Source organism: Mytilus edulis, chromosome 1 (assembly GCF_963676685.1).
Source record: "Mytilus edulis chromosome 1, xbMytEdul2.2, whole genome shotgun sequence".
Taxonomy (NCBI): domain Eukaryota; kingdom Metazoa; phylum Mollusca; class Bivalvia; order Mytilida; family Mytilidae; genus Mytilus; species Mytilus edulis.
The window spans coordinates 116,805,957-116,822,365 of NC_092344.1; the positions used below are offsets into that span (position 1 = coordinate 116,805,957).

A 16,409-nucleotide genomic window follows, 5' to 3' on the forward strand; every position below is an offset into this window, starting at 1 on the left:
AGTGTGTATCAACGTGTCCTGTTCACTCTGTCAAACTAGATTCGGGTCTTGCAAAATTTTGCCATTTTCAATACGAATTGTCGTGTCAGACAACACTTTGCGGTGCCGAGTATCCGATTTGCTACATGATGGATTGTTTAAGAGCATGCCCTGAATATACAGTCGAGTACAACAGAACATGCTTTATGAAATGTCCAGAAAGTGTGCCTTATCTAACGTTCTACGATTGTGGTGGTATTTGTGCAAGTGGTAATAAATCGTGTTCCACATCATGTCCAGAAACTCATCCCTTTGTTTTTCGATCAGATGTTTTAATGAGATGTCTCAAACATTGTCCATGGTTTACGCAAGAACTATCAGAAAATAAGAGTTGCAGTTTATACTGTCTACCTTCAAAACCATTTTTATATAATAACACGTGTTATGATACATGTCCGGACTCAGCACCTTATTTTTCAATGGTTAAATCAGATTACAACGAAATATATTATTGTGTGAAAAAATGCCCTGTGCATACCGTGTATGACAAAATGAGATGCGTGAAATCGTGTCCGAAGGGAAAATATTTTTTCAACAATACATGTTTAACTGAATGTCCTGCAATGCATAAGTACCTGTACCCGAAAGCGAAAATTTCAACTTCATACAATAATGATTTCGCAGAATTTATGTGTGTGAACAACTGCTCTTTAAAAATGGCATATGGCATTTTATGCGTAGATAAATGCCCAACAAATGCAAAATTTGAATTTAATGGTAACTGTTTATTTTCATGTCCTATAAATCATCCGTACATCGAAACAAAAGGACGCTTTGTAAAATGTGTCAATAGGTGTAAACATTTGCAGTTTAATCGGAAATGTGTATCAATATGTCCAATTTATGCACAATTTGCATTTAATGGAACGTGTGTATCTTCGTGTCCCAACGACTATCAGTTTATAGAACCAACGATCCCACGAAGATGTAGTAAAACATGTAAGTTTGAAGAACTAGAGTATAACAAAACCTGTTATTCTCATTGTCCAACGCATGCAAAATATGAATTCAATAGATCATGTTTGGCTTCGTGCCCAGATGAATATCCTTTCATGCAACATACAAATGGAGATATGAAGTGTGTAAAAAGCTGCAAACAATTAAATCATAAAAACAGATGTGTGTCAGTCTGTCCACCTGAAGCAAAATACAAATACAATTCTTCGTGTGTTAATGAATGCGAAGATAAATTACCATTTCAGTACGATGAACTAAAAAAGAAAAAGACTTATGGCTGGTATTTGAATATCAAATATGAACAAAATCATCGCTGCGTAGCATCATGTCCTAGAAGAACATTCCAATACAACAACTCGAAATGTGTTTTGTCTTGTCCTTCAGACATGACTTTCGAGTTGAATGGTATTTGTTATGATCAATGTCCAGATACACACTTGTTTAATATCCAAGAAGGTAGACATAGTATCTGTGTCAATAAGTGTTTGACTCCCTTGATTTTCAATAACACATGTCTGAAAAAATGTCCAGAGGAAAGACCATTTGAAGTGTCGGGTTCCTGCGCAGGAGATTGTCCCAAAGAAAACCCATACAAAGAATTAACAACTCGTAACACATATAAATGTGTTGAACGTTGCAAAAGTCTGATTGTTAATAAAACATGTGTATATGTTTGCCCACAAGATGCGAAATTTCAATATAAATGGACATGTTTAAAAACATGTGATAATGATGTCCCTTATGCTTATTATAATTCTTATATCAATCCACCAATGTATCAATGCTTGAAAACCTGCTTCTCCGGTACATTTCTATACAACATGTCTGAGTGTGTTCCGGATTGTCCACAAGACGCAAAATATCATTATGACAATTCGTGTGCAAGCAAATGTAACAGTGAAAGAGCATATGAATTCTTTGATGGATCTAAATGGCATTGTATGAAAACATGTCCGCAAAGTACTTTTCTCTTCAATGATACATCATGTCTGAAATCGTGTCCAAAAGAAACTTTCAGATTTAAATTCAAATGTGTATATAATTGTCCATCGTCACATCCACTTAATTACACGAAGAATAAAGAAGAATTCGGTGTCTATGAATGTGTAAAGCATTGTCCAAAACAGACATTTTTTTCAATTCATACTTGTTTTCAAAAGTGTCCTGGGGGTATGAAAGGACACGCGTTAAAATGTTTTAATATATGCCCTGTCTCACACCCATTCACCGACGCGACGTTACAAACATGTGTAAGCAAATGTCCTAGACATCTAGTTTTAAAAAACAACCATACATGCTCTAAAAGGTGTCCAAGCGATGCAATGAATATAGAAAACCAGAGATGCGTCCAACGGTGTAACACGTATGAAGCAGTAATTGAAGTTACTGATCAAGGGAAAAAATGTCACGACAAATGTCCGCATCATTTGTTATTACAAGAGAGGAATAAACAATGTGTGAAAAGTTGTTCAAATGGTTTAATTGTCGACAGTGTGTGCAAGCAAATTCGAAAATGTCCTTATGAAAAATACATAGAACATTCATTAATTGGTAGAAGATGCACAAATAGATGTTCACAGAATTTTTTTCTTGACGGAACGAACTGTTTAAAAGAATGTCCACCCGAAAAAGTGGTTGCAGGTGCTGAGTGTTTTGATTCGTGTCCGTCATCATATCCATTTAGTTACAAAGAGTTCACTTATCGCAAATCAAATGTAAAATGCTATAAACAGTGTCCGGATGATTACCTGGAAGATGGCACAAGATGTGTTTTTAGATATAGCTGTAAAGGCTTGATATACAACAACAGATGTTACGACAAATGTCCAATCGGGTCAATTCAATTTTCCGAAAGCTCTTGTCAGTCGGTGACTATTTATGTAGCTTTAGCAGTGATAGGTGTCATACTTTTACTTGTGTCGGTCACTTGTTTATGTCTTATCATCTTCAGTAATAAAACAATTAGAAACCATTGTACTTGCCAACGAAAAAAAGAAAGGGTGAGTAAATTTAGTTTTAAATATCAAAACATCGATAGGAAATTCTTTTTCTTTTTCGGCCAGTTGAACCAAATAAGAAATACTATTGCATGTCAAGACACATTTAAAAGAATAAGAGCATATACACTTTAGAGCTTTTAATATATTTTGATTACACACATACACAACATAAATTGTACAAATATCCACCACTAATCAGTCTTGGATAAGCAATAAAGGCATATTTAAAAGTAATAAATGTGTGGTGTATTGTTGTGGTAGAAGCTTTTATGTGTTTTATACTTGGTTTTTTTTTTGTATCCCTTTGTGCATATCCAACCATATGAAATATGTTTGATTAATATAAGGAAAGTAAAATATAGGCGATGCAGTCGTAGGAGTCCGCGCTTTAACCCTCGTTTGTGGTGCTAGTAAATATTCAGATTTTCTTTGAATATTGTAAGTTTGACTGAAAATATGTGTTCAGCATTGTATCACCATCGCTTGTGATTCAATGGGTCGATCTGTCGTAGAGTTGCTATTTGTTCAGATGTACTAATCTGCAATCGATTCCATCTTCATGCCGCCTGACGCAGAGTGATCGATTTTGTCACGCATCAAATTCGATAAGTATATTTTAACATGACGAAAGTTTTTTGGTTTATTTGTATGAGTAACTGACTCAAATTCTGTTGTACTTTATACATTCGTAGCCAACAGGTGTCAGCACTTCAATTCTGGAGTCAATGTCGTTATGAGCATTTTTGTTAATGCCTATTAATTATCATTCGCTGCAACTTATCGTCTAAAAATCAAGTAAATTACTGAAAAATATCATGATTAAACCATTCTGTGAAACTGAAATTTAAGCTCGTCGAATTCGCACTAAATTTCATATTTGTTTTTTCTTTACTTAGAAACAACACCTTAATTACGTAAAACCATACAGTGTATGTACCTTAAAACTAATTTCACATCGGCAGTGTGAGGGCAGTTACTCACAAATGTTTGCTTTTTGTCAAGGTTTTAATTATTTTATAAATGTCTTGGTACATTGTTTTATTGTTTGTTTATTTGTTTGGCACTCGCTGTTTACCTATTTAAAAAAATGCTATACTGTTATAGGTTTCATCTCTGGCAGATGTTTCGTATAGTTTGAGCCAGTTAACCCAGATAAATACCATAGAAGAAACAGAAGTGTGCAGTCAAGATGTAGATGACTACATGCTACCAATGGTCCAAGAGCAGGTAACTAGTTCGCCATTGGACCTATAAAAACATTACAGTATTTCCACTAAAAGTTGTTTTTCTCTCTTAAATGCATGGAATTGTTGTGAATCATTATAAATTAAGAATTAAATATTGATAAATGATTTAATTTGTTAAAATATTTATTCACAACCTAATACAAAAATCCCATTTTTAATACATTAAATAATCTGGATATCCTTACTTTTAAAAAATATACTTGTTATTTCCTAAAGCCCCAGTCCCACTAGACCACGATCGCACTACGATCACCGCGATCTAAAATATATTCAGAACGTGGTTAGGTCGCGGTATGAGTAGCATGAAAATGTAAATTTCGTTGCTTTCGCGATTCGTCTACGTCCTCATTACGCTTCTACAACGATCCTGCTACGATTATGCCACGTTTTCAACGCGCTTATTCTGCGACCTCTCTGTGCTTATCAAGATTGTTCTACGCATATCACGTTCTCACTACGACCATACCACGAGTTATTCGATTGCAACACGATCTTACCAAGCTTTTACTGCGATTATAGTACGTTCTTACCACGATTATACTACGTTCATACCGCGATCTTACTACGTTATCAGTAATAAGTAATAACGTAAACACCGTGTTCCATATCAATACAATTCTTCTATTTCTGATTAATACATAGATTGCTCGGAAACAATACAGTTATGCCACCAAAATCTTCTAGAACACGCGGGCGTGGTGGTAGGGGTTGAAGTAGAGGCAGAGGGAGCTCTGATAGTAACGAATCCTGATCAAGCAGAGATTTCGGACCGACCAATCCATCCTTAATTACCTTTTGCTGGTCCATAAAGCTTATTGACGATATTTTAGTGAACGATAGCAGAGATGGCACAAATGTGTCAATAGATATAGGAAGATGTGTTATGAGTGCCATGAGACAACTCTCCATCTAAGTAACAATTTATAAAGGTAAACCTTTATAGGCCAAGGTACGGCCTTCAACACGGAGCCTTGGCTCACACCGAACAGCAAGCTATAAAGGGCCCCAAAAATTACTAATGTAAAACAATTCAAACGGGAAAACCAACGGTCTAATCTATATAAACGAGAAGCATGGTTGAGCCGTTAGAGAAAATGGACAAGAACTACATACAGACAAACAAAACCTGGAGATATATAATATATTTTATGTGAAAATGACAATGAGTATGATGGTCGTAGTATGAACGTGGTCAGGACGTAAGAAGAGCGTGATGAGGACGACAAGAGCGTGCTAGAATCGTGCTATAGTCTTGAACAGCGTGGTGTAAACGTGGTATATTCGTAGTGGAAGCGTAGTTGGGTCGCAGTGAGAACGTGATGGTCGTAGTGATGTGGTTATAACGTCGCTGTGGGATCGAACTACAGTCTCTCCGAATAGAATCACGTTTTCGCTACGCTCTCGCTACGATGGTACAGCGACCTTTGTGATCTTTCTACTACCTTAATGCGCTCTCACTATGCTTCTACTACTACCTGATTTCGCCACGACCGCACCACGATTGTTTTGAACATGTTCAAAGTTGGCCACGCTCATCACGATCTTGAAGACCTCACCACGATCGTGATACGACCTTACATCCGTAATTCAATGTTTATTTATTTTGTGTTATATCTCTTTTCACTATTTTTAATATGTACCACCTTTGATTTTTTGTTTTTAGTACGAAGATAATGTTTCACTTCCAATATCTTTTTATTGTGTAAAAGATCAAACTTTTTCGTTCAGTGTATGTTTACTTTTTTTTGTTTGTATTCTTTTTTATCGTGTAAAATCATTTCAGTTAATATTTTTAGTGTGTTTTTTTGTTGTTGTAATGTTGCATTACTAATTCAGGTTAGGGTGGAGGTTGCCACATGTTCAAACTTTAAAACCCGTTCTACTCCAGGAGCCTCTTGTTCAGTTATTTGCGTTTGATTGTTAGGTTCATGATGTTTCTGGTTTCTTTTTTTTCATACAGATTATAGCATTGTTTTTCCTCTTTTCAACCCTTTATATTTGTTAGATTTGAGGTAAGGATCTGTGCTGAATTCCATACTTTGATCAATAATTGTTAACTTTTATATACATTGTGACTTCGATGGATACTTGTCTCATTGGCTATCATACCACATCTTCTTATTCATATTGAATGTCATATGTTGATTTTCTCATTATGTTTGGTGTATAATTATCATATGAGACTACTTAGAATAGATGGAAATAGAATATTACAAGTGCAATTACTGCAGATCAAGAGTTATCTCAAGAAACTTAAAATGTTGGGGTTGTACCCTAAATAAAATAACTTTTAGAAAGTACTTACACTTGATATAAAGTGAAAGATAATAATCATCAATCTGACTACAAACAATCAAATCTGGAGATGTGGACAGTCAACTGATGCTTTTCAGTAATGTTTCAAATTTTGTCCAAACCAATCTACCCAAATATAAAAAAGGAAAATAGCATAACTTCGTATCATTGTTCATTGTGTATATTTAGAACTTGTAGATAATAAAAATCCAAAATTCGAAGAGAAAAACAATTCTACAAAATTGAAGTCCGTATTACTGTGTGTTTGTTTACTCTACATACACTAGAGGTATGGAGAAGGCTGAGATCTAGCAACATCTGTTTAACCCCGCAGTATTTTTCGCTTGTCCCAATTCAGGAGCATCTGGCCTTTGTATGTCTTGTATGTTTGTTTGTTTTTTAATTTTAGTTCATTTATATGTTCCCGAGTTAAATGTCACGTCCATTGTTACTGAACATGAATACACATATGTGTGAAGGTGTCAGCTGAAGCCCGCTTTACAGTGCAGGATTTTCTTGCTGTGTTAAAGACCCAGTTGTGGCGGTTTCCATTCTCAATTTTTATTTTTAACAATAATTATTATATTATACATGTTAATAACATAAACGGTACCAATTTTTGTGCACCAGATGCGCATTTCGACAATACATGTCTCTTCAGTGATGCTCGTGGCCAAAATATGTAAAATCCAAAGCTTATATACCCTCACGACACTTACCAAAGAGGAAATCCTGGATAATCATAGGTCTGTTCTATGTTCCTTTGGAATTTCAACCAAAGATGAAGAACTGGATCTTCCATCACTGTATTGGATACCTAAACTACATAAGTGTCCTTACAAACAACGGTATATTGCTGGGTCTTCCAGGTGCTCCACGAAACCTCTTTCTAAATTATTAACATCTATTTTATCAGCAATCAAAGACGGGCTTCAAAGTTATTGTGAAACTGCCTATTCTAGAGGTGGCGTGAATCAGATGTGGATACTTAAAAATTCAAAAAATCTTTTAGAGTACATACAATCTAACTCTCTTTCATCTTGTAACAGTATTAAAACATTTGACTTTTCTACCCTGTACACTAGTATTCCACATTCCAAACTAAAAAACAAATTGAAAGAGTTGATATTACTTTGCTTCATAAAAAAGAATGACCAACGTAGATACAAGTATCTTGTCTTAGGGAGGGATAAATCCTACTTTGTAAAGAATCACTCTGATTCAAACAAAAAATTCTCTGAAACTGATATTATCAAGATGCTTGATTTCTTGATTGACAACATATTTGTTACGTTCGGAGGACGTGTTTTTCAACAGACTGTCGGCATTCCAATGGGAACAAACTGTGCCCCTCTACTCGCCGACTTGTTTCTTTATTATTATGAGGCTGACTTCATGCAGGAACTTCTTAGGAAGAAAGATAAGAAGTTAGCAATATCCTTTAACTCTACTTTCCGCTATATAGATGATGTTCTTTCACTAAACAATTCAAAATTTGGTGACTATGTGGAACGCATCTATCCAATCGAACTAGAGATAAAGGATACTACAGATACAGTTAAGTCGGCTTCATATCTTGACTTACATCTAGAAATTGACAATGAGGGTCGGTTGAAAACAAAACTTTACGACAAAAGAGATGATTTTAGCTTTCCAATTGTGAACTTTCCATTTCTAAGTAGCAACATTCCAGCAGCACCTGCATACGGGGTATATATCTCCCAATTGATACGATATTCCCGTGCTTGCATTTCCTATCATGATTTTCTTGATAGAGGTTTGCTGCTCACAAGGAAGCTATTAAACCAAGAGTTCCAAATGGTGAAGTTGAAATCATCCCTTCGTAAATTTTACGGACGCCATCACGAGTTGGTTGACCGTTATGGAATAACCGTTTCACAAATGATATCGGATATGTTCCTTACGTCGTAACTACAATCCCCTTCCCTTTCATGAATATGACGTACCGAATTAGACTATTTACCGGATTTGTAATCACTTAAGCAACACGACGGGTGCCACATGTGGAGCAGGATCTGCTTACCCTTCCGGAGCACCTGAGATCACCCCTAGTTTTTGGTGGGGTTCGTGTTGTTTATTCTTTAGTTTTCTATGTTGTGTCGTGTGTACTATTGTTTTTCTGTTTGTCTTTTATATTTTTAGCCATGGCGTTGTCAGTTTGTTTTAGATTTATGAGTTTGGCTGTCCCTTTGGTATCTTTCGTCCCTCTCTCTTATATAAAAGATGAAGAGCTATAATCTAAAAGTTCCAAAAAGTATAGCCAAATCCGTGAAAGGAATCAGAGCTTTGCATGAGGGAGATACATTCCTTAATTTATAAAAAAAAATATTTTGAAAATAGTGATCCAATTTAATAACAAGATAATTTCGTCGGATTAATATAACGTTATCGAATCCATGCAGGGCACATTTGTCATATCCAGGTATGTTATAATACTCAATGGTATACTAACAGTTATAGTTTATGAAGAGACAAAATCTTCACCGTGATTTCACTGAAACTTTTTAAAGAGTTTAATTTGCACAATTTTTATGGACCACCATGTCAAATACTTTTGTTTGTTGTAGGATTTCAAAAGTGTATAGCAAAACTATAGCTACATCACGCAAAACAGTCACGATCACTTTCAATATTAGGGAAGAGTAAGTGAAATTACCCGAAGAAATGCATTCTTTCATTAGCAAAACCTGATTTTTTAATTGTGTCCTTAATTTTTTTACTATATCTATTTCTCAAACAGAAATGTCTATGATAATGGGTTATCAAAAAAGGTTTCAGGTTTTTATACCTGTTGAATTAAGTCTAGGTTTTGTGCCGTCGTAAAACTCATTACATGGCCCAATACTTTCAGCGTGTATGTTACCAAAAGTATCAAATACACAATTCATCATATCATGTTTAAGTGCATTCATTATGTTTAAATAAGATCCAGGTCATTCATGTAGTGATAGAGTCAAATAAGGAAAAAAACGGAGAAGTGATATAACTAACAATGCAAAAAACTAGCCAAAAAGACAAATTGAAAAGGATAAAACAACTTCGCGTCACCTTAATAAAAACTACATACACCCTTTTAAGGCAAATCAGCTTACGATTTACATCGTTCTATAAACCGAATGGTGTACTGACACGAGTGGTTTTGTTTTATGTCCTAAGTCCACTTTGACACTTTGTTGATTTGTAATGGACTTTGAACTAGTTTTCTCTAAAGGAATTTAAATAGATTCATGAACATTACCACGAGATGGAAGCCCGTTATAGACTACGCACAGATAAAGCAAAATATGTCCAATTGTCCAATTGTCGTAACCACAATCCAATCATCTTTTCTTCAAATGTGATATCATCGAATTAGACTTATCACATATGTTATACCTGCATGAGCATCACGACGGTTCTCTGGCAAAGATGAAAGCTATACTAATGGGATTTACCTTCAACCGAACGCTCAACGCCAACTATTTGAAAAGCCAAGGATGTATAAGAACTAAAACAGTTGAAGAACTGTATAAACAAAAGGATATAAAAACAGCCATCACCACTCTGCGTGCAACTCAAGAGGTTAAATATCCCTTTGGCATTAGATGCGGCTGCCTCTTTTTTTCAGTAACTACGAGAATTCTTATAGATAGGTACTTCGGTCTTTTGTCGTTTTGATACCTTTTTGCTTTGTGTCGATCTTATGAAGTAAGCCTTTTCAACTGTTTGATTTTATGTTGTGCTGTTACGCCACAGAACCCAGAATTGACAGTTGAAAGAAGTATACCAACGTCGTAATTAGAGACTCTTTTTCAAATAATACTTCTGTTTGACCATATGAAGGTTCGACAAAGGAAATGGTTTTGAACATCATAAATCATTTGATACACTTTTGGGTATGGTTTTTGATAAATTGAGTCTTATCAAGTCAAACAAAGGCATGTTTATCTTAAAGTGCTTTGTGTTTTAATAACACATGTGTTGTCTTTTTTCCATGTCGTCCACGCGTATTTCCTATTGTAACAAAGTTTAAAACATTATTAAGGTTGTACAGCAAGGTGTTTAGGCGTAGAAAACCAAAAAGGCTTGCTATTTGTTGTCGTTCAATGAAAATTATTAAAGTAATTTATGGTGTTACTGTATATTGAAAAAATAGATATGTTTTCTGTAGGTTTTTTTTTAACGCAACAATATCTCCCTTGTATATATGCTGTAACAAGTCTACAGCTTGTTATAAGTATCTCTTATGTTAGTTTACCTATTCGTTAAACATAGATATGTTGCTTTACATAAAACGACCACATTCCACTTACATTGCGATATACTTTCATGTGACATCTTATACAGGGTTTAAACGTGATGAACAGAAAAAAATACACGTTAAATTGAATTTTAAGTGTGCAAATAAGTAAACAATTGTATTTTATTGTAATATGAGGTTTTAGTTAGACCCTTGAAACCTGGACACCTGCACTTAAATGAAGGATAAAAACACGTTCATCTTGTAAAGTATTTACATATAACATCCTCAAATATCTTACATACTTTTATAAAAATAATACGAATTATAGGTTATATATCATCTAACATTGCTGTACAAAATGTATATATGATAACAGTACAGTACAGATAATAGGAGAGATACCCTCTATCATTACTGTATTCATCACAATAGTACAAAATATTAGTAAGATATACACTATCATAATAGCACAGATTATAGGTCAGATATCATCTATTATAGCAGTACAAATCAAAGGTTAGATATCCTTTATTATAAGATTACAGATTATTGGTTAGATACCCTATATTTAAACAGTACAGATGAACAGGTTGGATATCCTCTATGATAACAATACAGATAATAGATCACATATTTTCTATTTTAACAGTACATATTATAGGTCAAATACACTCTATAATAACAGTAAAGATTACAGGTCGGATATTTTCTATCATAAACGCGCGTTTCAGCTACAATGGTTTCACAACTGACACTCGAATAATAAAAAATGAAAAGGTCTAACAAATAACGAAGTTTAAGAGCATTGAGGACCAAAAATTCATAAGAGTTTTGTCAAATACAGCTAAGGTAATCTATTCCTGGGGTAGAAAAGCCGTAAAAACATATCTCTCGATATTTGAGATATACTGACACATCGAATTGTTCAACCAATTAGTTTAACGATGTCTAAATAATTTTATTTAACTACATACATACATACAGTTCATACAAATATGGTGAACAAAAAGAAAAGGTCTCAATGCCCTTTTGTTGGTTTTCCAAGTTCTTTCTAATAATAGTTGTCAAAGGTACCAGGGTTATAATTTAGTACGCCAGACGCACGTTTCGTCTACACAAGACTCATCAGTGACCCTTATATCAAAAAAGTTATAAAGCCAAACAAGTACAAAGTTGAGGAGCATGGAGGACCAAAAATTCCAAAAGGTTGTGCCAAATACGGATAAGCTAATCTATGCCTGGGATAATAAGATCCTTAGTTTTTTTTTAAATCTTAGTTTTTTTAACAGGAAATTTATAAAAACTACCATGTAATTGATTTTCACACTTTTCTTTTTCTAGTCTTTTTATATAAAAGAAAGGTTTTTTATTGTTTCCAAGTATTCATTCTTTAGACAGAACTTCAGCAAAATCAAGTACAAGTAATTAATTAAGCAAATTTCTACTCGAATATATTGGGTATATTTCCTACCTGTTGCAGATAAAATTCTGAAAATAGCATTCAACGAAAGCTTTTTAAAATAACATAAACGATACCATTGTTTTCTGCAACAGATGCGCATCTCGACAATCAATGTCTCTTTGAACAGTGATGATAGAGCCCAAAATATTTGAAAATCCGAAGCTTATTAAAAGGATATAGAGCTATAAACAGAAAAGGACAAAAAATATAGCCAAAACTGGTCAAGAAATCAGAGCTTTGCACAAAGGAGAAACAAACTTTCATTTTAGACACATTGTTTTAATATCATATTAAGCATCTATAATTGCACCCTAAGAAAATCAGATTAGAGTTATCGTCGTAGTAAAGTCAGTTATATATTTTTTCAGCTTGTTTTAAAATGCTATTTTTTGTATGAATATCATGTGAAAATATATAAAGTTCACTTAGTCTAACCGAAATATCAGATTTCATCTAGACTCAAAAATACCTAGCACATCAGTGCAGATCAACTTCAAGGACGTTAAACAAGTCGGAAAAAACTTTCTTTTAAAATTATAGATGTCGATTGCGATAAGATAGGGGCTAGATGTCATTTAATACAAAATAATTATCCCGGATGAAAGATAAAAGAAATCACTGCATTTGGTATGATGAAGTAATAATACGGAAAAAATAGAATAAGTCAACAATGACTTGACACAAACAACATATATGTTGACTTTCGACCTGCGTCTTAATTTAACAGCCCAAGCATAAAGAACGGAAAAACCAGAGAAAAGTGAAATCGAAATCAGAATATCCCGACTGGTGACAATACACCACCGTTAAAGTCATATGAAACCAGTGAGTGGTGAAAAATAATGTTTATCCAATTCTTGAACCAATGCATGTTTATATCATAAACTTAGAGCTCTGTGCACGATTTTTTCATTTTTTACGCAAATATAGCGTATAATCGTCGATTTTTTTTCTCTCTGTCTGTTATGATTTAACAAATATGGCTGCTCATTAAATGCCGTGTTTTAAAGCCGAAGTTTACCGATTGTCACCTTATAGTAAATAAATGACAAAAAGCATGGGTATTGAGCACGTGTTTAACATGTACAATCAGATCATTGTTTATTTTAATGACAGATCCATGCATATTGCGATCGCCGGATTTTTAGGAGGAGGGTTACGCTCAGGTCACTATGCATACGGAAAATACGTCGGCGAATTGCTTCCTGGAAGCAAGCAATTAAAAACAAATAAACTTCTTGTAAATGTGGACACATTAAAGAATTTTCCTCAGAAAAAAGTATATGTACATAAGTTGTATAATGAAAACTATCCATTTAGTTATAAAAAAAACATATGCATGAATTTTTTAATTTGAGGTTTCTTATGACTTTAAGCTTTCCAATTTTTATATCGTGTAAGTAAATGACAAATGTATGTCAATATGTAGACTAGCACAAGTTAAGCTTATTACAGATTATTTTTACAGTTTGTTCTAATGTTTCATCCTGCAAGTGGGTGTTCTACTATACAGATACAGCCCGACATATATCGCTATGCTGTATCTGTATACTATACAGACATCGCTTAAAAGCTCCGCCCACTGCCGGACTGAGTATTGTATGAACCTGTGTGAATCTCAGAATGTGTATTGAATTTGCAGTCGCATTCCAATGACGTATCAATTGCGAATTAACGATTACTTTTATACGTTCTGTTTTCAAACATTTCTTTAGAGCAATAAAAATCACACCAATTTTCTGATAACATACACACATGAACAGCAGTCTTTTCTACGATTTCAACTATCGATTTCAAAACTTGAATGTGTATGATTGTGTAACAAAAACAACCATGTCAATTTCAGCATGCATGTTTAGTGAATGTCGAGTCTGAAGCGTAGGACAACTCGTACACTCCTGTTTCAAATTGGACAATGTTTTGTTATTTGTTTTTACTGTTGAAATTAGTTGTTGCGTTAAAATAGATAATTATTCACCTTGAGCAATGTATTATTGTTGACCATTCGAGATTCTTTTTTGCGAACCCGCCTTCAGCTGAATGTGTAATTACTGTATCGTATTACTACATGGGCCTCAAGGGATCAAATCGAAAACAAATGCAAAACATGAGTTTTTGTGTCTTAATAAGCACAAATAATATACAGAATTAATTGCAGGATAAAGACAATAACTGTTTAGTTTCTTTAAATATCAGCTGTATTTGTACTCGGCTCGAAACAGGTGTAATAACTCGCTAAAAGCTCGCATACACCTTGTTTCCTAGCATCGTACAAATACAGCTGATATTTAAAGACACTAAACAGTTATTGTCTATGTAATGTTGAACTCGCATAAACGTTGTGTATGTACCTGTCTCAAATTGACAGGATTCTGAAATTTATTGATGTTTGTCATTGGTTCATATCTTTCAAATTTGTTTTAGTATACTGTAATTATGTATCAGAAATTCAGAATTCTCGTTTGAATTGTTTCACATTTGTTTTATATCGGGCCTTTTATAGCTGACTATAGTGTATGTACGTTTCTCAATGTGAATGGTTACCTATAATTGCTTATTTCCACTTCATTAGAACTCTAATCGGCAACCATGCCACATCTTCTTATTGTAAAGTATTGCTATTTACTTTTGATTTTCTCAGAAGGCAGATACATAGCATCTTTACATTAAATCACTTAAAAAACGTGATATATGTAGTGATTTACATTTTCCTGAGAAATATTATATATAACCTATTTACGCTTATAACTTTTATATCACCCGATCGACAATGTCGGGTGACATATTGCTTTTCCTCTGTTTCTTTTTCTGTATTATTATTATTATTATTATTATACTTCCACCTATTTTGTCCTGCAGGTTTTTTGAAGCGAAATAGAACCAATCTTTATGATAGTTCACTAAGGTGGAACACAAAATTTCGGGTTGCAGTAGGGTCTAACACCATAAAAAATGGCTGCCGTTACCATGGAAACAGAACAATTGTGAAAAATTCAAGTTTTTGGTTTTGGTGAATAATTTGGAGATGCTTAAACTCAGAATCATCATATTTTTATACAATGTAGGTGCCGGGCATATACTGGTTTTGGCAATCATTGGAACTATCATGTTGCCATGGAAACTACACCAAAAATTTCCAAAATATCAAAATGCTCCAAATTTAATAAAAACTCCACAGTAACGATGAGCAACATTGGTAGATGTGCAATTTGGCGTTGGAATTTCAAAAAATTAGAAATTTGGAATGGTACCTGTTACCATAGAAACCAGCCAAAATGTCAAAAATTTCAAAAATTTCAAAATGCTCCAAAATTTATGAAACTTCATATATTTGTTGACTGTCAAGTCTGCATGAGACTTTTGAAGTTGGAATTTCCAAAATGGCCATCGTTGCCATGGAAACTGCAGAAATGTCAAATATTTTCAAAATGCTCCAAACTTAATCAAACTTAATATTATTGTTAACTGGCAGGTATAGATGAGACTTTTGACTTTGGAATTTTCAAAATGGCTGCCGTTGCCATGGAAACAGAAGAAATGTGAAACTTTTGACAATGCTCAAAATGTACTGAAAATTTACAGAAAGATATATCACAATGCGTTGACTTGTTATTGCAGACATCTTTAATTGTGTTATGGTTGTCCTATTGTTACTTACGTCGTAACTACAATCCCCTTCCCTTTCATGAATGTGACCTACCAAATTAGACTATTTACCGGATTATAATCACATAACCAACACGACGGGTGCCACATGTGGAGCAGGATCTGCTTACCCTTCCGGAGCACCTGAGATCACCCCTAGTTTTGGTGGGGTTCGTGTTGTTTATTCTTTAGTTTTCTATGTTGTGTCATGTGTACTATTGTTTTTCTGTTTGTCTTTTTTATTTTTAGCTATGGCGTTGTCAGTTTGTTTTAGATTTATGAGTTTGACTGTCCCTTTGGTATCTTTCGTCCCTCTTTTATTGGCAATCATACTACATTTTCTACTCAAACAAATAATCGTAATAAAGTTGACAAATTACTTTTCAAATTTAACAAAAGTAAAACAAGATCATTCCTTTTTCGCTTGCATATTATAATCAGATCGCTCTTCAAAATAGTAGTATACGTCATATATATATATAAATAATCATGGTAAATTCTGAAATCTGACCACACGGTCA

The 16,409-nt window shown here is 34.1% G+C and overlaps 1 protein-coding gene across 1 annotated transcript; it reads left to right on the top strand.

Moving 5' to 3' along the window:
• Window positions 1-1,302: 1,302 nt before the first annotated feature.
• On the top strand, window positions 1,303-4,250 carry LOC139502077 (proprotein convertase subtilisin/kexin type 5-like). The gene is made up of 2 exons (XM_071291459.1): window positions 1,303-2,711; window positions 4,101-4,250. The coding sequence occupies exons 1-2, from the start codon at window positions 1,383-1,385 to the stop codon at window positions 4,248-4,250; spliced, it is 1,479 nt and encodes a 492-aa protein (XP_071147560.1). The 5' UTR covers window positions 1,303-1,382.
• The last annotated feature ends 12,159 nt before the right edge of the window (window positions 4,251-16,409 follow it).